Here is a 23,771-nt window from a genome sequence, read left to right on the forward strand (position 1 = left end):
CGGCTCAACAATCACTCAACTATAGGATCCAAATTTCTGAAAGTAATCGGAAGGAAATTCGAACTCATTTTCGGTCGTGAATTGAGACGACTGCGATTAAATCTAAAAAATACCTGAATTACTCTTAGTGAAGAAATCAGCGTTTCCTGCATGACTACCGCGGTGACACCGGTCATTACGTCACCCTCACGAACGTTTCTGATCCGGGTTCGATGACGTAGCATTCCGAGCGCCCAAGCGTGCCGAGTTGAAAGCGCGTATCTGCCCCGAGAGCGGTACTGATCCGTCTTCCTGCGGGCCGATTATTGAAATTGATAGACAAAGCTATAGACAAAGGAGACAAAAGAGATATAGAGAGATCCTATTGGTGGAAGCGGGTGGTTGCAATGGACAAAGGAGGTAGGTAATAGACTAACTAACGGCAACCCACGAGGGACCCGACAGTTAGTCTATCATTTTTTCCCTTTGTCTATAGGAACCACTCATTTCAACCAATAGGATCGCTCCGTACTCCCTATGTCTTCTTTGTCCATAGTTTTGTCCATCAATTTCAATAATCAGTCCGCTGAGGGCAATATTGAGGATCCCAAGCGGACGTTGCGAAGAAAAAACACCGTATGGACCTTGATATGTGGCCATTTTGTTCCATAACATACGAATTTTTAAAAAAATTCGTGTATATTTCCCTCCAATTTTTCCATAGGCGGATCCAGACACCTCGAACGGGGGGAGAGGGGGCGTAAGGGTGCTCCGGTGGCTCCCCTTAGAAAATTTTTGAAGTATGTAATATGCAATTTGAGTCAATTTCACCTTGAATAATCACCAAATGTGAGTGTCTTTCCTTCTTCTCTCCTCCGTTACCTCCTTCTTTCTCCCTTCTTTCTTCTTTCTCCCTTCGCCTTTTTTTTCTTTCTCTTTTTCTCACTCCTTTTTTTCGGGCAAACAGAGGATGAGCACGCCCCCTACGCCCCCCCCCCCCTCCTGGATCCGCTCATACATTTTTTTCGAAAATCCGATTCGCAATTCAATCTAAAAAATCTGAAAACAAGGACAAATATTCATAATTTTTCACAAAAGTAAATATAATATCGTAGACAATTTTGCAACGTTCAAATACTCTTGGGTGGTTTTGTCGAAGCAATGAAGACTGGAACTCCGATATCGCAAGCAACACTTCATTCATGGGTGTGAATCACGCTGAAGCCTGGGGCCTCGGGACCACGATGCAACGTCATGACTCGAGGAAGACACGACACGTTAGTCGTTAGAAAAGCGATTACGGCTACGTCACCGCTCGATTGGTACACCCTCCACGTCCGACAGTTTCCGTCATCTGACGAGACCTCCTCCACATGGACCCATCACCGCATCACCCATCCATTTCTGATGCAACCATCGTTGCCATCTCGCTGAAATTCAGTAACCCTAGCAGCAATGACTATTAAAACAACAAAGAACTCGTAGGTGAATCTGAAGGCAACTTTTTTTTAAAAAGAATACTACAGTTATGACGAAATGACAGTTGAGTTGAGTCGAAAATGAATTTACTCGACGTCATGACCAAACAGATGGTCTGGTACGGCCATGTTAATAGGATGACAGAAGAGAGGCTGCCAAAGAAAATGCTTGATTGGGTACCTCCTGGGAGGAGTCGAAGAGGACTAGGAGGGATAGGAACAGGGGGTTTTAAATGAAAAGAGGGAGTGTCAACTCCATGAAGGGTTGTGGGAAGACCGGGTTCTGTGACGGTTAGGCGTCTTAGAGTCTCACAGCCCGCTGTGACAGCGACTCCTATGTTACGTGTGTTACAATTATTTATGTTTTGGGAGACCCTTTTTGTGAATTTCAAATGAAATTTACAACAAGTAAAATACACGTAAAAGCTGTTAAAAACTCTTAAAATATCTTTTGTAGTTTTTACATGAGTTTTTAGTGCGGTTTCTCAAAAATGTCCCTGAAATTGTTGATGTGAAGCAAGCATCTAAGAATATAAAGAAATAATTTGTCAGATGAAACTTTGAAACTTCGTTTCGCAATCATGCAAGCCATGGCGGCTTTTAACTCCTCATTTGTTGTTCATCGGAATTGGATCACCTTGCTACCTCGACGCGCTCAAATCCCCTCGAATGGCATGCGTCTGAAGGTCTCTTAAATCGTGCCGTAACTTCCAGGAGCTTGATTAGAATCGCCTCTCACTTTTCAGCTTCTGCTCATCTTTTTTTTCAATTTTGTGCCTTTTGGTCACTCACACATAGTGTGATATCACTCGCAAGCCTGAATATTTTCAAGTGAAAGTGATTTTCGGTGGTTTTTGGTGTGAAAACACGGTCACTGCGACTCATGTGCTCAGTGCATGTCAGTGGCGTGGCGTGAATTGCGATATATCGATTGTCATGCCATTTAAACCTATGGTAAAGAATCGATTATTAAGGTGTTCGCTGCGAACACCCTATTTATCGATCCTTTTCCATAGGTTTAAATGGCATAACAATCGATATATCGCAATTCACGCCACGCCACTGATGCATGTTACAACGCTTAATGGGGAAATAAAGGCGAGTCAGTGTTGGATTATGATTTTCATCCGGTCAGTTCCGCACAAGGTGAAAAGTGAAATAGCGGCAAAACTCACGGAAAGGGCAAATTTAAATTTTAGATTATGTCCACTGTATCACATTTGTTAAGAATCCCGCTATGCGCCGCGCGTGCCCACTGCGCCCCGGGGATTCCCGGATCCGCGCTCACTATTTTCGCCGCTAGAGCGCGCTCCCCGTAGACCTGCCGTTGCGGTCCATTCAAAGGCCGCTTAAAGGGCACTAACCGAAACCTTTGCCCCTTTGACGTGGTAAACACATAATTCATGGACGTCTAACCCGTCTTACCGGGATTTCCAGCTGAAAGGCTCAAATTGAGCCTTTTGGCAGCGCTCCGTGCGCGGCCGCCCCGTCAATGGGGCCCGCACCCGTTTCACCTGGGCTCTGCCCACTTCTTTCATTCATCACTCACGATTTCATTGTATCAAGTCTCTTCGTCAAACCTCCTGAGTTCATTGTCTCATGTTCTTCCTACGTCTACAAGTAAGTACGAGTAAGTATACGGAGCTGCTAAGCATTTCGGCGCTCCTTTCCTTCTTCGGCGCTACGTTCTTACGGCGCTAAGACCTCTTCAACAGGGTTGCCACGTCTTTCGGTACTCTGCTTCTTCTTCGGCGCTACGTTCTTACGGCGCTAAGACTTCTTCAACAGGGTTGCCACGTCTTTCGGTACTCTGCTTCTCTTCTTCGGCGCTACGTTCTTACGGCGCTAAGACTTCTGCAACAGGGTTGCCACGTCTTTCGGTACTCTGCTTCTCTTCTTATGCGCTACGTCCTATACGGCGCTAAGACTTCTTCAACAGGGTTGCCACGTTTTTCGGCACTCTGCTTCGGTGCTAAGCTTTACGGTGCCACGAACTCTTCTTCAAGGGCGATCCTCAATCTCACGCCCCTTCGTTCTCTCTCTCCTCTCTCTTCTTCACATTCCTTTAACTTCTCTCAACAACTCTTTCTCACTCTACATTTCTTCTTCTTTCTCTTCCTAAGTTATTCTTGTTGCCCTGCCTTTAAGGTGGCTGCCTGCGAGACTATCCTCGGGATGACTTCTTTTCTTCTTCTCTTTCCTATCCCACTTTTCTAGGTTCTCTAACATTAAATGGTCCCTCGGGCCGGATTCACTGTGCATCCGGTGAGATTGTGACACTGGCACTAAGGTGTTACTTTCCATTTCAACCTTCAATTTCTTAGAGACTCTCAATCAAAAAATCAGTCGTCTTTTGCTGAGTTTGGTCATCGTTGTTCCCCCGGCAATATGGTGAAAACACGAAAAAATCGCCAACAAAGCTTTAGCGACGTGAATACAAGGGAAACCCTTGTTAATCAACATGCCCCTTCAAACATGGGGAAAGCAACTGCTCTTGCAGCAAAGCGAAATGCTATCTTCAATCATGTGAAATCAATTCATGAAATTTTCGAAACTGAACTCTCAAGTGATAATTTTCACCAGTTCGAGAGTTTTTACAATGATTTAGCCTCAGAACGCGCTAAATTTGATGAAACTCAAACGGAGATTTTCATCGTCAATTCAACCCTTCCAGAAACCGCTCAAATTGAAACAAAATCAAGTCAAATAGAGTTCACCAAGTTGCTTCTCCGCACTCGGCAAGCTTACCTCTCTCACAAACCCAGACCAGTTGAAAGTCTGAACAGCTCCGGTTTATCCGAAATCTCAATGCAAACTTCAAAACGCGTTCAGCTACCCAAGCTGGTTCTGCCAAAATTCTCAGGCAAACTTGAGGACTGGCGTTCATTCCACAGTCTTTTCACTGTCTCCATTCATGAAGCCGCGGATCTTGCAGCCGTTCAAAAATTCCAATATCTCTTGACCGCTCTTAGCGGGGAGGCTCTAGATCTAGTGAAAGGACTCGCAATCACAGAAGCCAATTACGCTGTAGCTTGGAATTTGTTAAGCCAAAGGTACCAATGCGAAAGAAGGCACATTTACCATCACTTTTGGGGATTGCTTGAGCTCCCAGAACTGACAAAGGTGGAGCAAATCCCACAACTCCTAACAAAATTTCGAGAGCATACGCAAGCCCTGGAAGGCCTCGAGCAGCATCTAAAGGATTATTCATCCCTTTTGACCGCCGTCATCGTCCAAAAAATGAATAAATATTTCAGAAGGCGTTTCGACGACTTCAGAGGCGTTGATACAAAATACCCAGAGCTTGAGGAGCTAGTTCAATTCCTGGAAAAGGAATGCCTTCAAGTTGACGAATCACACTCGTCCGGGTCAACTCAACCAAAACGAACTCATGCGCTCATTGCTACCAATGAGCCTTCAAGGCCGCAAAAGGCCCTACATTCAAGAAGCCCATCACCGTCACAAACAAGTGAAAAGAGGAATGAAGCCCTCCAACCAAAACGGGCATGCATCCTGTGCAAGCAGTTCCATTTTCTGCCCTATTGCGAGCTATACTTGCAAAAAACTCCACAAGAGCGTAGAGAACTCATAAACAAAAACAATCTCTGCCAAAATTGCTTAAGACCTCATCCTACAGAAAAGTGTATTTCACAACACTCTTGCCGGGTTTGCTCCAAGAGGCACCATACAACGACTTGCACGCAATCCACAACTTCAGAAAAACCTCAGCCTACACCAAAGGTAATGATGTCTTCAGATCATGGCAAAGACCAAACTCACAAATCTGAAGTCCTCCTAGCCACTTTTTTGGCGCAAATAGAAGCTCCTTCGGGGCGAACCAAAATCATTCGTGGTATCATAGATATGGGCGCTCAACGCTCCATGATCACCACAAGAACCGCAAAATATCTGAAGCTCAAGTGCACAACTTCTTCAGCAGTCATCAACGCCGTCTCAGAAACTCCTGTCAAACTCAAAGGCACTACTGAGATTGCCCTAAAAACGGCTGAGAAGGAGTTGGTCATTCAAAACTGTTCAGTCGAAGTGTTGAACAGCATCACAGCCCCGTTGCCCACACAACGGGTATCACAAGAGGTGCTCTCAAAAGTTCGAGATTTCAAACTAGCGGATCCACAATTTGATTTGCCAGGAAAAATCGACATGCTGTGCGGAGCCGACCTCCTACCATACCTTCGCCTCGGAGCACCCGTGGTCTTAGGTGCAAACATGCCAATGGCCATACCAACTATTTTCGGCACGGCCTTGATGGGCCCCACGCCGGTGCAAGCACAGCATTTGCACTGTGCACACTGCAATACACTGTTAAACACGGAAGCACCTGTGATACACAAAGTATTTCACATTCAAGCTGATCGACCGAAAATTTTCGTCGCAAACCGTGAAAACAAATTCAAGTTGTCGCACTCCAACGTTATTAAGAGTGTCTTCAAATCAAAGGGAAACCTCGCTCTACCTCAATTTCGGACCCAAAATGCGTCCCCTCGAATCAAATCAGCGGCAAGCTCCTCCGTTACCCCCAAACAAAGCGAACGTTCTTCGCCTAACAAAAACCTTACCCCTCAACGACATTGGCCCAAACGGATCTCTCCGTCATCGGATGGCTCCTGGTCGTCATCCACCCGCGTTAACGTGCAAAAATCAAAATTCAAATTCAAGCGATTACCATCTCGTAATCCACCACGTTCTTACGATGATCCAATCAACTCATTCTCCTCCCGCAAGACGAGAAAAATCATCAGAGCTTTGGGATGGCGATCTCCTACCGGTGTCCGCTCTTGCGACCACACCCTGGGGTCAAATATAGTTGAACACGGGGGTTCAAAGCGGGGAGTGTGTTAAGAATCCCGCTATGCGCTGCGCGTGCCCACTCTCGTTATCCCGCTATGCGCCGCGCGTGCCCACTGCGCCCCGGGGATTCCCGGATCCGCGCTCACTATTTTCGCCGCTAGAGCGCGCTCCCCGTAGACCTGCCGTTGCGGTCCATTCAAAGGCCGCTTAAAGGGCACTAACCGAAACCTTTGCCCCTTTGACGTGGTAAACACATAATTCATGGACGTCTAACCCGTCTTACCGGGATTTCCAGCTGAAAGGCTCAAATTGAGCCTTTTGGCAGCGCTCCGTGCGCGGCCGCCCCGTCAATGGGGCCCGCACCCGTTTCACCTGGGCTCTGCCCACTTCTTTCATTCATCACTCTCGATTTCATTGTATCAAGTCTCTTCGTCAAACCTCCTGAGTTCATTGTCTCATGTTCTTCCTACGTCTACAAGTAAGTACGAGTAAGTATACGGAGCTGCTAAGCATTTCGGCGCTCCTTTCCTTCATTCGGCGCTACGTTCTTACGGCGCTAAGACCTCTTCAACAGGGTTGCCACGTCTTTCGGTACTCTGCTTCTCTTCTTCGGCGCTACGTTCTTACGGCGCTAAGACTTCTTCAACAGGGTTGCCACGTCTTTCGGTACTCTGCTTCTCTTCTTCGGCGCTACGTTCTTACGGCGCTAAGACTTCTGCAACAGGGTTGCCACGTCTTTCGGTACTCTGCTTCTCTTCTTATGCGCTACGTCCTATACGGCGCTAAGACTTCTTCAACAGGGTTGCCACGTTTTTCGGCACTCTGCTTCGGTGCTAAGCTTTACGGTGCCACGAACTCTTCTTCAAGGGCGATCCTCAATCTCACGCCCCTTCGTTCTCTCTCTCCTCTCTCTTCTTCACATTCCTTTAACTTCTCTCAACAACTCTTTCTCACTCTACATTTCTTCTTCTTTCTCTTCCTAAGTTATTCTTGTTGCCCTGCCTTTAAGGTGGCTGCCTGCGAGACTATCCTCGGGATGACTTCTTTTCTTCTTCTCTTTCCTATCCCTCTTTTCTAGGTTCTCTAACAACATTTGCTTCTCATCTGATGAGATATTTTTGTACATTTGAAAATTTCATATTCAGACCAACAAATGAAACTTTTATGTGCTTTCGGAAGAGCATACTGAGAATCACCTAACTTTTTTCTAAGAAAAATCCAATGAAATCGGATGGATTTCATTCTGTCTAACTGCATTTCTTTTTTTAAAACCAAGAGAGAATTAAACAAGATAATGCCTGCAGAGCGTCCCAGCGCGCCATAAAAGCGGCTTATACATACATAATGCCTCAAAGCTCTCTGTAAATTTCCTCCAAATTATACAATGCCTCAAAGCTCTCTGTGAATTACCTCAAAATTATACGAAATATACCCATAAGATTTCACACAAACTGTCTATGTTCTCTATGAGGGAAAATTGTGATTGTGTGTGAGCTTTTTCTTTCTGTAATGAGATATCAGCTTTAAGCTGAACTTTTTACGCATGTTGGATACAAAACTCCAATATCCTATAAGATTTCAAGTCAAGATGCTTAATTTCCGAGTAAAAAATTAAACAACGTCTGGTGTCGTCTAACTGATCATATTAAAATCCGTCCTACTGGCACTATCAAAAATCGTCAAACATTCCCAACATAAATGTTTGGTGTGGTATTGATTTAATCGTGTGTGAAAACAGAATCTCCATACGAGACAGTCAGTTACGTCAAGTTACGTTAACCGATTTTCTACTCTGAGTAATCCTCGTCTTGGAGCCCGGTAATTTGTCGTTAAGTCCGACCGCTATACTGATTTTGCCGTAATACGAGGGCCAGCAATCCAGATTATTATGGACGGCCAGAAAGAGTTTCATGTCGCTGCCAGGCATGGACCAGCTCGAAGTTTCCCTTTCTGATCGCTGACTGATCTTGATCGGTCAACCTTGCCTCCTCCTCTAATTTTAGTAGAAGATTGATTTTGTAAATCATTATAACACAAGATATCCGAGACCTAAAAATTAATATGATGAATTTGTAGTAGTTCCGTCAACAGCTACTTTCCTTGGGGAAGTCCTTCATGGCTTACTTTGTTTTCATAAGGTAGGCATCTAAGAAGAAACTGTAACACAGGGAATGCAGAAAATAAATAACTAAATTTAATTACATTCGCCATACCCCAAATAAACATAAGTATAATGAAAATTCATTTTCATTTATAAGTATGCATATCGTTCGAGGAGTTTAGTGTTTCTCTCGTTTAAAAATATAGTTTTATTAAGAGGAGTTGCTATTGTACTGGCACTTCAAAAAGTATTGAGAGTGCTCAACATTGAATCACAAAAAGGACAATTTTAACGAATCTATAGTATTATGCAACAGAATAACTTCGAATTTATAATCCTTGCAAGAAATTACGAAGATTTTCTATCGATTTTATTTTTCGTAGAGGCTAAAGATTCTGGTATCGTGCAAGGATCTATTTTCTAAGTTATACCTTTGAAATTATTTCAGGATTAGTTAAAATTTTCCTTTCACGTCGCCCTGTTAAATATCACTTTAAGCCTACCTTAATCACATTAAAATCCATATTGGATGGACCTTCCAATGGAAAGAAGCTGTTTAAGAAAGGATTTTAAGTATAGCTCTTGCACTCTATGCAAATTCATGACTTTCAATTTAAATCATCTGAAATGGATGAAGTTACAATCGGAATTGGAAGCAAATATGAAGACAGCGGCTCACTTAATGACTTTTATTTATCTACGTATAATGTACAACGTAATTAAATTTAGCTGCCTGGCAACGATTTTGGCGGATAGCAAGCCTCTGTCAAGAATCATCATCTATGATCCCCTGTCGAATTTTATCACAATCCACTGCAAAAGTAATAATTTTATTCGACCCGATGATTTCGACCTTACGCCGTAGTCACTTTCCAGGATTTTTCTTGTATTTTGACCGTATTATCAGTGCGAAAATTGGTGTCTAATGTTGTAAAGAACTTAATGATCCCGCCACTGATCTGTCCACAATTTACTCAAAAGTTCACACACAGCTCTCAAAGTTGAAGTCACCGCGAACGAACACGGATCGTTACATTATCATTAAAGGGAATGGAGGATACCAATAGCTATAATCACAACGAGCAGGAAGAGCCTTCAACTCTCCGAGTATGCAATATCGACTACCCAGAAACATTATTAGTGGTCTATATTGATGTTGACCGATTCTTTTGCTCTAACAAAAGAAGTGTTCCTCCTAGCAAAAGAAATAATAATGGTTCACATTGTGAAGTAATATTTTAGCTGGCACGATGACTTCGGTGAACGAGGATAAAGAAAAGAGTGAAGTACACCGAAATATTAATATTTGGAGAGACTTTGAGATACTTTCACTTTAATGCTGTGGATGGAGGAATGCATGCGGAAGATGAAAAATTGTCTCTTTTTTCATTTCACGAGCCTTTTCACAGCTCTAGATTTGATTATTTCTTGACCGAGGATCAGAACCAATATATTTTTACCATTACTTATAGTATGGCGGAACCAGAGATATCTCGATGAAGGGTCATTATTTTGGTGATGCGGAGTGGGGGTCTGCGGAGACATCCCCGTAGGAGAGGGAGGTCCGGGGGCATCCCTCGAAAAATTTTCTAGAAATATCCCCTTTTGAATCATATTTTAGGCAGTTTTATTATAATTGATGGAGTTTGACTTAATTTACTTTGATTTTACTTTAGTCATTCAACCCTCTCCGTCTGAGTTGTAAGGTATTAAGAAATAACAGCAAAAGATAAGAGAGCAGCGCAATTAGTTCTCAGTAAATCCTTAGGTATATGCCACTTCGTTCTCTCATTCTCCTCTTTCTTTCCTTTTTTCTTGTTTTTCCCTCTACACTGATAAAAATATTTGTGTTCTTGTTATTTTTGGTTAAAATAGGAAATAAAACATAAAGCAACCCAAATTTTGTGTTGTTCTATGCACAATTTGCATTAAATTTAGCGCAGAAAACAATGGAGAGACTGGGAAATACCAGAGTCAACCGAAGGCATGAGTTACGTTGTGTTTTATCTCCCGTTTTAACCAAACTTTTGTGTTGAGTTTTCTTTGATGTGTAGCTTTAGGTTTAGAGGAAACTGTTACGTTTTTCATGAATGTAATTTTGTTTTCTGTTTATTTTTGTTACAGCTCACCATAGCCATAGTCACAGTCATCACGGGGGCAGTGAAGCGTTGGCTGGCGAGGACCATCATCACTTCCACGAACATCACGATGACCATGACCATGATGGTCATTTCCATCACCATTAGGCCATCATTGGTGCCTACCTTACAAGAGAACCGTTTTTAGTCAGACACTTCCAACTCCTCGAGTGAAGCGGTTGGAACAATTGAACATTAAGTAATAAACTGTTCAGATGAAGTAAGAGATGGTGGTTAGTTCGGATTTTGCAGCAATTTTCCGTTATTCAATGACGGCACTACATATGACACTATGATTTCTCAAATGCAAAGGATAGTGGTACTAAAATCTGAAGTTAGATATCTGAACTAAAATTACGAGTTTTATTTTTTTACTTCAGTACTAAAAAACATACAACAAATATTTTTGTCTTTATATTTTTTGATGGTTTTTTCTCTCCTGTTCTTGTTGACGAGTTAAAGAATTCATTACATACTGTATTCAGAGACTACCCCTTCTCCCGTATAGGTAACGAGCGAAGATAGGATCATTTATGAGTACCTACTCCCTGGAAGAGGTGGATTACGAAATATTTGAACGTAACTATGCTGAAGGGAACTATGTGTAAATGGTGTAAATCAAAATCAAAAGGACCCACATCAGATTTGCGTGCCTCGTAGCTCCTTTTAATTTTATTCTTTTGCAAATAGTTTCTGTTAGCATGAATATATCCATCTGTACTAGTGGCGATTTTGTAAGTTGGCAAGAATGTTTTTCCTCCATTTGAATCCATTCAAAATATCGATCATAGGTACGGCAAGCTGCCTCATCAAGAATCGATTGTTTTACATACATTCAAATGGAAAAAAACAGTGTTGCCAACTTTCAAAAATTTCCTCTGACCTGTACATTATACTAACTTCATGTCACGACTGTTTGTCAGTGATAGAACTGAAAAACTAAGGAAAAAGCACAGGAATACAATGCCCCTGCTGACTTTAATTTTTATTGCCTCTGTAAAATTTCTTGCGTTGAATCTTATTTTCATAGTTTTATTTTTTAAGAAAATGTAAATACAATGTTTTTAATTTTTATCTCTCAGAGGATTAAGTACAGACAAATTAGAAAGCTAAATCCTTACTGTGCTCAAAATTTGAAGAAAAAAAAACTATGTTTTGCTCGAAATGTTTACCTTTAAACCTCGAAGAAAAAGAAAATTCGTGGAGTCAAAGTAAACCAAGGATCTTTCCTGTTATTACAACGATAAACTCCTAGCTTTCACGGGATAATTGACAAGAATTCTTGCGACTTCGGTAGGAAGCTTTTTCTCGGTAATAGCACTACTGTTTTGGGTTTCATCTATAAACGGTATGATCCTTTGTAGAAGCATCTAAATTACTTATTAAAATGAACTTTCAATTAAAAATGACCGGTTAAACTATCTGTATCAAATGTAATGCCTATGAATGGCACTTGATGAACGCAAATTTATTTTATTGAACTCAATCGTTTCAAAATATTTAACGATTTCATTGACGATAGCTATATTTTCTCAAGTACTCGTAAGCATCGATATACACACTGCAGATTTAACTTTTATGTTCACTTCTTATTCCGTAATATTATTCATTTATTTTAATGGAGATCTTCGTCTTGCGGTTATAAATACAAACACTACAAAAACCTCTCTTCGAAAATCGTTCGAGTTCCAGGACCTTCTTGTGGAGATTCGTTTTTCTCACAACATAAGATAATGACAAATATATGTTTTACTTTTGGTCTTAAAAATGTACATCTGTTTCTATGTAATATTCTTCAGTGCGCATAAGTAACTCATAGAAATTATTATTGTATAGCAGTTCCTTCTCCTTTTCTATCTCTGTCTCGCTCTGTATGGTAGACACTCCTGATTTGGTGAAGCCATATTATTATGTTCAAATGATTATGCATAAATGCAGTTTAATTCGTTGCCTAGAGTAAGTTCATCAATAATAACATGAACTTACTTAAATCAAAAGGAACCATCTCCATTGCGACATTAGCCACTATGCAATTTATGAATGTGTGATCATGAGTCTGAGGGCCGAGGAGGTAATGGTAAAGGTTCCTTGTAATTTAAATGTATCAAAATAGTATCACGTGAGTTCATAATGCGTTTTACCCTCTTTTCTCTTTCGAATTTCAAATGAAACGCACAAACTCAACATCTGGCAATCTCTTTTCTCCCCATCCAATCTTAATTTACACTTAAGTGTACTTTTACATATTTAAATTCAGGAGGAACATGGATAAGCAAGGAGAGATTTGAAATGGAATGCCTCGGAAAAATGTTTGGATGCTTAAATATTTGATTGGTCCACGGCATTCTAAACTGACAGTGCAAGAGTAAGAGACATACACATTCACTTTCAATTTGCGCTCTCAATTCAAGACGCTAATACAGAACTGATTTCATTATTTTCACTCAAGTTTGTGATTTTCTTCCTGGTAAAGTATTTAGAAGAACGTATGGGCGGGTATGTAATAAGGTCATAGACTATTTTGTTAAATTGTATTTTTTTCATAAAAAGTATTTTTGTGAGTCCGTTTGAAGCTAAAATTATTTTTTATTTAAACTTATGTAAGTATTAATTTATTTTTGTACTGTGTTAGGTTTAAGAATCGATGTATGAATACTTGTTTTACATTCGCTTTCCATATTTGTTTCTTTTTCTTTCTTTTTTTTTAAAAAAAAAAAACATCCAGATATATACATTATTCTTACTGTGCTATAAAATTGCATGGGAGAAGATCAATGAAAATATCGAGCATGTAAAAAAATAAATGATTGATTGTACAAATCTACCGTGTTTTTGTTTCAAATTTATACCAATCGTCCAGCTTAAATCATCGTATATTGAGGTGACTCGCAAAGAGATGAAACGTAAGTTTTAAGGTTTAATAATTGTCTCCACATATTTTGTTTACAAAAATTGATGAGATTAATCCCTCCCTGGCACCTTTAACTTAGATGGCCCGGTAAACTTCCTTTTTTGAAGAAATCTGATACAGGAACAAGAAGAATGACCAGGAACTGGATATACTCTAAAAGTGGAAGCAAAAACAAGAGATAAATAAGAAATATTAATCGTTACGTATGTAGTATTCTTGTAATAATCTCATCAATAAGTTGGAACTATAATATGAGATGCGACATTTATTTTCTGTTCATCTTATTTTCACTCTAAAGAGTACAATTTAAGTTTTTTTGCGAAGTAGTGTGGCAAAATACAGTGAAAACCCGGAAAAAGTATGTTTTCCGTAAGTTCATTCTATGAACTTACTCCTATTTTTTTTATTTTCTTTTTCACTTTTTCTTCACAAAGCAACTTCGTACACAAATTCAACTTTCATTCGCGGATTAATTACAATAAAAAACAGAAAATTACAGTAAAAAAGAATAAGGATAAGGACCTTCAAAGAACACTTCACCAGGGAAATACAGGGGAGACACAATAAACAATGTAAAAATAGGATCTCATAAAGCAATCTGTAAACTGTAAAATAAGTAAATTCTAGGATATATACAAAAAAAAAAAAAAAATTAGACAAAATTTAGGTGTATATGCATTATGCAATCTCAAGATTGCAAGATTTGGTTCGTGATGATATTCAGAAATTATGAATTTTTAGACTGACCGCTGAATCTACCTGACGAAGTCGTGAAAATTTTGTTACCGTGCCTGTTAATTTGCCTTGATAGTTATCATCTGTCTACTTTATGAGCTAAATGGTGTTGCGCCAAGTTTTGTCAACTTGGCTGCCTGCAATATTTTAAAGGCTTGGAATGGGAACGGACTGAATAGTCCTATGATCTAATCACATTTTCACTTTGCATGCAAAGCCCCAATATTCTCTCATTACTAATTTTTTATTCGACAGCATCGATCTTTTGAATATTTGAATGAAAGCTGTATAGGTACTAAAAGTGAGCTCAAACGTTCACAACCCATTTTATCATAAATCTCTTGCTTTGGGGGGGGGGGGGATGAGAAGTGGAGGTTTTCACACAAAATATCAATTGGAAATTCAGGCAAAAAAACCAGGAATGGTCCGTCACATCATAGTCGAATAAAAGCTTACTCTTAAAATGATAAGGATCTTGAATGCTCATGTGAACTCACCTTAGCGAAGCCTTTAAGGTTGATCGGATAGTGCGAGTAGAATTTTAATACAAATGGTCGTCTCAGAGACACCATAGAGAGAAAGAAAAGTTTTTTAAATTTTATCCCATCAGTAGTCCATTCGGACCCCCAAAGTGCAACCAATAGATTGTCATGCTGAAAAAAGCACACAGTAAGCAGCGTATGGACTATCTCACAATTAGATAGGTGATTTGATCGATAAACCAGAGATTTAACATTTTTTAATTGCAAAATGCAATCCAAATTAGAAAGTAATCATACTATTTACAGTTTTTTTGACATATTGGTGCACTATTTTAACATGGGGGCAGGAGGTATCAGACGCTCTCACCTTTATTCATTCACCAGTGCTCATCTCTCTTTACGGTTTGATCAGGATCAGCTTAATCTAATGCTCTCTCGAATTTCTACAATTGATTATTATGAATTATCGTAGTTGTTCAAATATTACCAAAGGTATTTCTACCTACTTTTTACCCCCCCCCCCGCCCCTCCGCACCAATCATGGAAATCCAACATTTTGCTGCACTTTTAATCCTGCTTCAGTTTATCACTTCTTAAAGCAAAGTATTAAACTTACAGCATCTTGAAGAAGAGTTGAGAAGTGGCAAACAGAAAACAACACCAAAATGCTTCCCAAAAAATATGAAGTGAACATCATCACATCTACGGCTGCTTTACCACCTGAATTTCGTATTTCCTGGTGAAAGATACAACAAGATAAATTTGGCGGTAAGAGTGGCTGCGTGGGTCTGTTGTTCACGAGATATGAAGGTAAGTGAATAGACTTTTTAATTGTACCTACAACCGCCCCAGAATCTAGAGGAGTCGAAAAGTTTGAAATGTACTCTTAAACGCACAAAATGCTGAGTTGTATGACGCTTTTCAAAGAAGGGGTATCGATAAGGGCCTTTTTTGCCCCCCCCCCCCCCCTCCCCCGAGGACCTTTTTTGGCCTCACGTAGAATCTGGAAATTTATGCGGGCTTTCCAAGTTCACTCAATGTAGTTTACAGATATAATCATGATTTGGTCCATAGGCCATTAAATACGTGTTAAAACGGTTGCCTGAACATACGTCTGCAGGCGTATTTCAGCGAAAATGCGTGTTTTTCTATCACTCAGAGGCTTTTTTGACACCGAGCGCATCGTCTAACTAAAACGAGCTTTTGACATGTTATCAAGGAGGCTTTAGGACACATTTTAACCCTGGTTTGGTTTTAGTTCGATGATGCGCTCATTGATAAAAAAAAACTTTTTCAAAAATCGACTTCTTGAGGGACATGTGCAAAAATCTTAGAGAAACACGTCTCACCAATTGTATGCACGCTGCGTATATTATCGAGGGCAGTTAGGCTGAAAGGCTGAAAAGGGCAAAAAAGGCTCTCTAGGGGGGGGGGGGCAAAAAAAGCCCTTATCGATTCTCCTCCTTTCTCGCCCGCGGGAACTTTTTGCTCTGTCGTAGATAATCAGGTTCTCCGAGGGAGAGATGTAAGAAAACCTAGCCCAAGTGTAAAAACATTCTCAAATTTTCTTCAATCTCTCACACGCGTGATTTCAGTCCATTCCTTTGTTTATTATATTTATTTTTTTTTTCTAACTGTATTTTCTGTATCCAGATAAAGTTACGACAAATTTTTCAAAATGACAGAAATGAAACTTGAAAATAATTGCTAACATTTTGCTACAAGATTCCTTGCTTATTTAAGGTAGATTTTTTTTACCTTTCTATTTGGAGAAACCGGATGGTTTCTAAGACAAAGAAAAAAGTGTCCGACAGAGCACAGGGGAGAATTTCATGAGCCGCCATGCGCCGTCCTCAGCGCGCATGGTGCACGACCCGCAACTCTATAATAACACTTCATCTAGCGTTGAGAGTTCACCAATTACTTCACACGACCAGGGTGTAATTTTATAAGTCAAAAATTAAAAACTTTTAAAAAAAAAAAAAAAAAAAAAAAAAAAAATTACCCGATACACGGTGAGTTTCTTCGCCAGGGAGCTCTCCCCGCAAGAAATCGTTCGCCGACCGCCCGTCGGTAGAGCCGTGGCGCGGCGCGGCGTGCTGCCAGCAGTGCGAAACGCGCACCAACGCCTACAAACCTAAAGGGCTACTTCACGCATTGCGCAATGCTTGAAGTATCCCCTCAGGTTTGTAGGCGCTACTTCACGCATTGCGCAATGCTTGAAGTATCCCTTTAGGTTTGTAGGCGTCAGTGCGCGTTTCGAGCTGGCAGTACGCCACGCCGCAGTGTATATGTTAAAATGTAGGCAATTTGACATCAAATTCAAAATTGGCGACTCAAAAAACAGCAGTTACGAAACTTCCGTGATCCTCCAGTCACTATCCGACTTATTCATTCCTATTCTCGAGTTTTAGACCATAGTGCGCCGTAGACGGCAGCGCTCATGAAATTCTCCCCTGGGCTCAATCGGAAAGTGTCTGCTGACCACGGAAATTCAAAAATTCATCACCCTTGATGCGTAACCCCGACTACACACGCGTAAGCGGGGATTCAATTCAGCGTTTTTGATGTGAGCATCATTATTTAAGTGCTATTTTACCCGTGAAATCTGTATTTATGCTCTTGTGCCTCACGCGTGGACTTAGATTAGGTAGGCCTTGACCACACTAACGCGGTTCGCTTCGGGTAAACTTGTTCTAGGAACTGGTTAAAACTTAGCTATAAGCGCAGCATTACGCAATAATTAGTAAGTAATAAAGCATAATTTTGACTAGAGATTGGTAGGTAAATTACAATAGACAGGACGTGATTCAGAACTTACGTATGTCGCCGCAAAAGTCATAAGAGCGTTTGATAGCATGGTGACCGAGTCGCAAGAATTCAAAAACATTTGCCACGCATTGTTTATGAGATCTCTTTGCCTTAAAAGTCATAAAACAATTATTAAAACAGAGAGCAAATATTTTTTTCCAACTTTAAGAAACAGCAAATTGTATGAATATGCATGACCATTCTGGCACGAGAATTCCAGTCAATAGTGTAAATTTTCCAACTTTAAACATAATTATCACTGGTCTCTATGGGTAAATTCTCTAGAGAAAAAAAATAATTAAATTTTACAGTTGATGAATGTATAGCAATGTCTCTTGCCAATGAATGAAGCAGAATTTATAATTCATTATTCCAGTGAGTCAATACCTATTTTGTAGTTATTTAATCGTAGCATACATGAAACCCATATAAAATAGGGGCTTTGCCCTCTGGCAAAGCAAAGTACAATCAGTTTTTTCAAGTTTTGTTTTATTATACTGTAATCAGAGATAAAAATGAAAGTACCTTCTAAGAAGTAACAAATCCATGAGGCCATCTATCAGCCTTTTGGATTTCAAGAACTCTGTGAGTTGTTCAGGATGGACCAGTATTATGTCCATCACATCCTTGTTTATATTTGTCACTGCAGAAACTTAACACAATTAATGAAGTTAGAGGAAAACAGCTCTTGTTAGTGGACAGATTTTTACGCAGTGTCACTAAGAGGTGACTAAATACCTAGTTTACTGCGTCAAATATAAGCTATACTGACAACATAATCAGATCAAAGTTAATAGATTGTAACCTTGTAGGTTTCAGGACATTTTGTCGACGATTTTTTGTCCGCGCACCTTTTTTGTCCAGTAGCTTACGCCCACCCGTAAAATAAGCAACAGTGACTTGGTCCAAGCGTTATATATTAGTCCGGATGTGAAATTGTATTGACAATATGGAAATGAGAAATTGAGAGAGAAGGAGGCGTTGTTATGGTTGCTCGTTTTCTAAATGAAATGTTATCACTTTCTCCTTTTGATTCATCTTTTTCAATTGGCATTGTTGAATTTTTTGTTTTATTTCTATCCTTAAAACATTGAATGTACAATATACCTTATATATGTACCGGTGCTTTTTTTATTTTTTTAATTTTTTCTTTACGAAATTATTATTTCATTTTGAAAACATTTACATTTTTAAAACGTGACAAATATTTGTAAAACCTTTCCCAAGCGATATTAATCTCAATGAGCCGCAGTTGTGCCGACAGAAACTGCAAAAATGAATAAAAGAGGAAAAAAAACCAAGAGGCACGCAATCTTTAGTTTTAACCCATTTGTACATCGATCTTTTAGAGTCAAATACGTCAAATTTTGAGCATTTGGTTGCGCGTACACCTCACTGCAACACAATAAAAGCACAAAATGTAAAAGAAGAAATTAAAGTGCTTTGTAAATCATTAAATTTGACACGGAACCACCAATATTTAAAAAACACACATTATATTATTATTCTCCTTTGATAAATGTATACGTATTTTTTCCCCATCAATTTAAATGAGAACAATCAATTCAGAGTGTGAATAAACATTTCAAAATCATGAGTTAAAAAACGCTGACTACGCGAGTATAAATATTAAAGCCTAACAGAGCGGAGCGGCATGCTGCCAGCGCGAGAGGCTCACTGGCGCCTACAAACCTAAGTGGATACTTCACGCATTGCACAATGCTTGAAGTATCCACTTAGGTTTGTAGGGGCCAATGTGCGGTTCGCGCTGGCCGCCCGCCCGTCGCGTCGTACGCGCGTACGGCGGCGCATGAAGCAACTATTTCACAACAGAGGTGTTGCACAGTATTACACGAAATTGAACGGATTAAGAATGACAGGCATCCTTTAAAATTACAGATCTTTCCTCGCAAAATAAATCAAGATACTTATCGTACACAGGAAAAATCTAAGAGCCTTTAGCTGAGGCAAACAGAGGTTTATCCGGTTCAGGTATAACAAGGTGGGAATTTCTTGAAAGATAATTAAGTCCTGTTACACCAAAGAGGTGTAGAGAGTTTCAGTGAATTTTGTCTCATGGAATTGACGCTCCCCCATTTTTACCAAAACTCTCAAGCATATATAATTCTCCGTTGGACCAAACAGACAAAACTAAAAAAAAAAACAAGCAAACCCTCATTCCTCCAAGACATTATACTTTTTCATCCAAAAACGTCGTGAGCAATTGTAATTTGTATTTACATGTGGGTCAATTAACTTTGAGTCTCAACTGGCACGTGGACTAGAACTCCCGTGCCGAAAAAACGCGTGGATAAAACAAATTAACTGGATAAATTACTGGATAAAGCAGGTGCGCGAACAAAAAATCGTTGACGTAATGTCCCATAACCACCTTGTACGAGGGTTTTCTGAAAGGTGAAATCACGCTGTTAAATTTTTCAAAACGACCTTACCTGTAAAAAATGCCTGGTCCCTATATAGTCTCCGCGACCCGTGTACCAAAGAGAATCCACATACATTACACAGTACAAGAGGATTTCATACGTTCTCAAAATTTTAGAATTATTTAATTTATTTTGTGTGCTCTTAAATCATTTTAATACCTTCCAAGCATCTTCTCTGAAAGTTATACTTTTGGATTTCCCCGAAGATTCTTAAAAATTGTCCATATTTTGATACTGTCACAAGTTACAGGCTTCTTTGATTGCAATGTAATTTAAATTGTAAACCATATAGGGCCTTCAAAGGGAACGATACTGGCCCTTAACCCAAGATGAAAATGAACCAACTGATTCAGCGGTTTCGTCTTTCTTGCGATATTCAAAACCTGGATTTGCAATGGTGGCGATATTCGACATACATCGTTTTGCGTTAGCTAATTCAAACAAAATCAATACGGCGTCGTGTTAATTCTGCATTAAGTCATTGTGTTAATACATAGAGTACATATAATACAGCTTTGTCAGTATTTAAGCACATGTTGACGGTGAAACTGCCAGACCATGTATAGTGGTTTGCGATGTCGCAGACTTCCTATCATACTTTATTTTTTTAATGGAAAACCACTCAACGTCAATTCTTGAAAACTTCCGTGATTCTTCTTCTCCAAGCGAAGAAAACTCTACGGAAACTTCAAGAATGATATTAATTTGTTCTCCCTAAAAAAAATATAATGATAGCGAAAATTTTCAAACATCGTAAACGAGATACGTGGTCTGGTCGTCTCACTTTTGATGTACGTATCAATTATTAACGACATCAAAGACGAGAAATATATATTGCAAGAAACACTTGAATGCATTTTAACGCACCGTGGCGCGGATACGGCAAGATTAAATGTCTGCTCAAAATCGAGCAAACTAACTACGAAATGAAACGTATAGCGTATCCACTAACAGTCTATCCTCACCTAAGCTCATTCCTGAGACGTCTCCGGTGGAATGTCTGCTGTTGCGGAATTTCCACATTTTGGGAGTGGTAATATCCCCAAAGTAATTAGCGAGGATGTTAAAGCGGAGCCTGGTCGACATGACTATGTAAATGAAAAGAAAATTGTTACTGACGACGTAGTGGGCGGCAAGCCATATCATCACCGTCTCACAGACGTAGGCGGTCCAGAAGAAGGCAGGGCGGGCCATGACGTCACACGGGTACCAGACCGGGAAGACGATGAACGTGGAGTTGATGGATAAGCCGAAACGCACGCCCGGCGAGACGATGGTCGCTATGAAAGCGGCCGGGTACAGCGTGCACAGGAAACACAACACGAACAACTTCACCTCCCGGTCGTTGGCCCTCCACTCCAGGGCCTCCTCCGTCCAGGAAATACAGCGTGGGACCCTAGGAATTCAGTAGCCGATCAGTGGGCCTCTTGCAAACTGAAGCTACAGCAAAAAGGAAGATATGCTTCTCATACTGCCGTGCTAAGGAAAAACGCCGTATGAACATTTGAAAGTTGCCACATTTCCTCGGATAAAACATGTATTTTTTAGGGAAATATGTTCATAATATCCCTTGAAATTTTCAGTTACTTTAGATCGAAGTGCGAATAAAATGTTCTGAAAAATTGTAAGACAATACATTCAAAATCATCCCAGTTAATTAGGTTTTTATTGATGGAAATCTGGCAACGTTTAAAGACTCTTACGGCGTTTTTCCTTAGCGCGGCAGTATTCTAAATGGCTCAAAAATCACGATGAGCATCGGGAAAGTCTGACATACACTTTTACCTACACTAGCTGCGTAAAAAATACGTAATTCTTTCAGCTCTCCGCTTCAGCAACGACGTTACAGCACAGGTGAGCATTTCGTGAGAGAAGTCGTCCCATCCAACCCTTTGCGCACACTAAAATTCTATGGAATATTCAACATGGCCGATGCCAACCCACCATCAGTGGCGTGGCGTGCGTTGCGATATATCGATTGTTCTGCCATTTAAACCTATGGAATAGGATCGATAATCAGGGTGTTCGCAGTGAACACCTTAGTAATCGATTCTTTACCATAGCTTCAAATGGCGAGATATCGATAATCGATCATTCACGCCACGCCACTGCCCACCATAACGCACGTGACGAGACGGGATTGATCCACCAGCGTGTTTATATTTACCTACATTTAGATAGACACCATATTCCTTCCTCATAATATCGTTTGTAATCTTGGAAAAATCAACGCGGATCGTTATTGAATCGCCTTGATCGATAAACATCATTGCTAAAAGAATTTATTGATAAAAATCGTTCGATGACGATTCGACAATCAACGCCAAGGTTCCCAAGATCGCACAATAAAATGTGAATATTCTACATTGGTTTGAATGGGGAAAAGTGCTGATTTTTTGACAACAATGATAGACCCGCAGAACAGCGGCGCACAGCGGATCGAGTCAATTAGAGAGATCGTACAGGTAATTTTTGACTAAAACTGCAAATGTTGGTGTATATTTCGTCACATTTTAAATTTCAAGGGGTGCTCTTAGAAGAAAATTTTACAAGGAAACAAATGAAGCCACGCATAGAACCTCAAAATTTTGTAAAAACGGAGGAATGAGCTTTTCAAACTTCCAAATTTCGTCCGACCTCTCCTATTGACTCAAGACAATGTACGGCAAAGCGTGAATGATCGATTATCGATATTTCCCCATTTGAAGCCATGGTGAAGAATCGATTATCAAGGTTTTCGTTGCGAACACTCTGTTTAACGATCCCCTCCCATGAGTTTAGGAGGCAGATCAGTCGATATATCGCAAGGCATGCCACGCCACTGCCGCAGACCACTCTTTCGTGTGTACCTTTTAACGTGCATAATACAGGCGAGCAAACGTTGCTTGAAGAAAGTATAGTCAAAGATGACGATTACGTTGACGCCAATGAAGAAGAGGAGGTACTGGAACTGGAGTAGGACCGTTATCGGATTGAATTGACTGCTCGAAACACTAATGTAGAGCCCGCAGATCTCCAGACACGGGTACAGTAGATTTAGCGGAATCATGGCATAAAATAATTTTGTTATACAGTCGTTACGGAAGTCATTCGATCCGAAACCATTCGCCTCAATATACATGTGGAGAATCCTGTGAGCCCACGATTTGGTGAGTTGGCTCATGGTGGATTTGACCTCAAACGCAGGACAACTGAAATGTAAAAATACAATTAAATTTTGGAGAGCGAGTACACACTTGCTGATTCTGTTTGTTTTGCAATATCCTTGGCTAAAGTCGAACAGTGCGCATCTCAATCGTGACATTTCAAAATCGCCGAAATTATGTGTTTTATTTTTATTATATGAATAAATTTAGCAAAATATTTATTTTAGATTTCCGTAAATATTTTTGAGCAAGGGAAGAAATTTACCAAATATTTAAAGAAATCAGGTTGGTTCGTTCTGGAAACAAAATATTTGAAAGAATGCACTAATAATTCAAGCAATTCTACTGGGTAAAGCAAAAATTGATCATCGATAGAACGCTACTTTCCGCCTGAAGATAATTGACGAGCATTTTCCCATATAAGCTATTGACAGATTGACGGATTGGAAGAAATAATGCACAGCATCCTAAAGAATATATATAGCTATTTTCGCGGTTTCGATTACAAATGGGTAGTTTTTAATGGCTGTTTAAGACACGCAAACTTACTAATTTCAGTATCATTCAAACAAAATCTCGATGTAACCCAAATGTTGCTTCTATTTTCCTTTTCCGAACACCACTGGCAATCACCATGAGAGACTCCTTTACAAATGCGTCGCTTTACGGTTCTTCAGTTTCTTCGTGCGGTGTTTTGGTTAAAAATATATGTAAATTCTTAGCTCGATGCCATTCGG

General features: G+C 40.1%; 2 protein-coding genes across 2 annotated transcripts in view; one reads left to right on the top strand and one right to left on the bottom strand.

Moving 5' to 3' along the window:
• Positions 1 to 13,325, top strand: part of LOC109033176 (zinc transporter ZIP3) — a 132,070-nt gene extending 118,745 nt beyond the window's left edge. Inside the window, exon 2 of the mRNA XM_019045656.2 lies at positions 10,492 to 13,325. Coding sequence (XP_018901201.2) covers positions 10,492 to 10,613 — 122 coding nt within the window. The 3' untranslated portion in view covers positions 10,614 to 13,325. The remainder of the gene's footprint in view (positions 1 to 10,491) is intronic.
• Positions 13,326 to 13,431: 106 nt separating this feature from the next.
• On the bottom strand, positions 13,432 to 21,829 carry LOC109033177 (uncharacterized). Its single transcript, XM_072306133.1, has 6 exons — positions 20,854 to 21,829; positions 17,970 to 18,087; positions 17,455 to 17,554; positions 15,250 to 15,369; positions 14,649 to 14,804; positions 13,432 to 13,569 (listed from the first exon to the last, which is right to left on the bottom strand). Exons 1-6 carry the CDS (start codon positions 21,080 to 21,082, stop codon positions 13,492 to 13,494), a joined length of 801 nt encoding a protein of 266 aa, XP_072162234.1. The 5' UTR covers positions 21,083 to 21,829; the 3' UTR covers positions 13,432 to 13,491.
• Between the last annotated feature and the right edge of the window lie 1,942 nt (positions 21,830 to 23,771).

This window comes from Bemisia tabaci, chromosome 1 (genome assembly GCF_918797505.1).
Source record: "Bemisia tabaci chromosome 1, PGI_BMITA_v3".
In the NCBI taxonomy this organism is placed as follows: domain Eukaryota; kingdom Metazoa; phylum Arthropoda; class Insecta; order Hemiptera; family Aleyrodidae; genus Bemisia; species Bemisia tabaci.

Bases quoted from the DNA above. Each gene is read 5' to 3' on its own strand.
- LOC109033177 (XM_072306133.1), bottom strand. From the start codon at position 21,082: ATGGCCCGCCCTGCCTTCTTCTGGACCGCCTACGTCTGTGAGACGGTG. The intron at 15,370-17,454 runs GTAAGTTCTGAA...ATCTTTCACCAG, and splicing joins TGACTTTTGCGGCGACATAC to GAAATACGAAATTCAGGTGG. The intron at 13,570-14,648 runs GTGAGTTCACAT...TTCCACTTTTAG, and splicing joins ACCTTAAAGGCTTCGCTAAG to AGTATATCCAGTTCCTGGTC.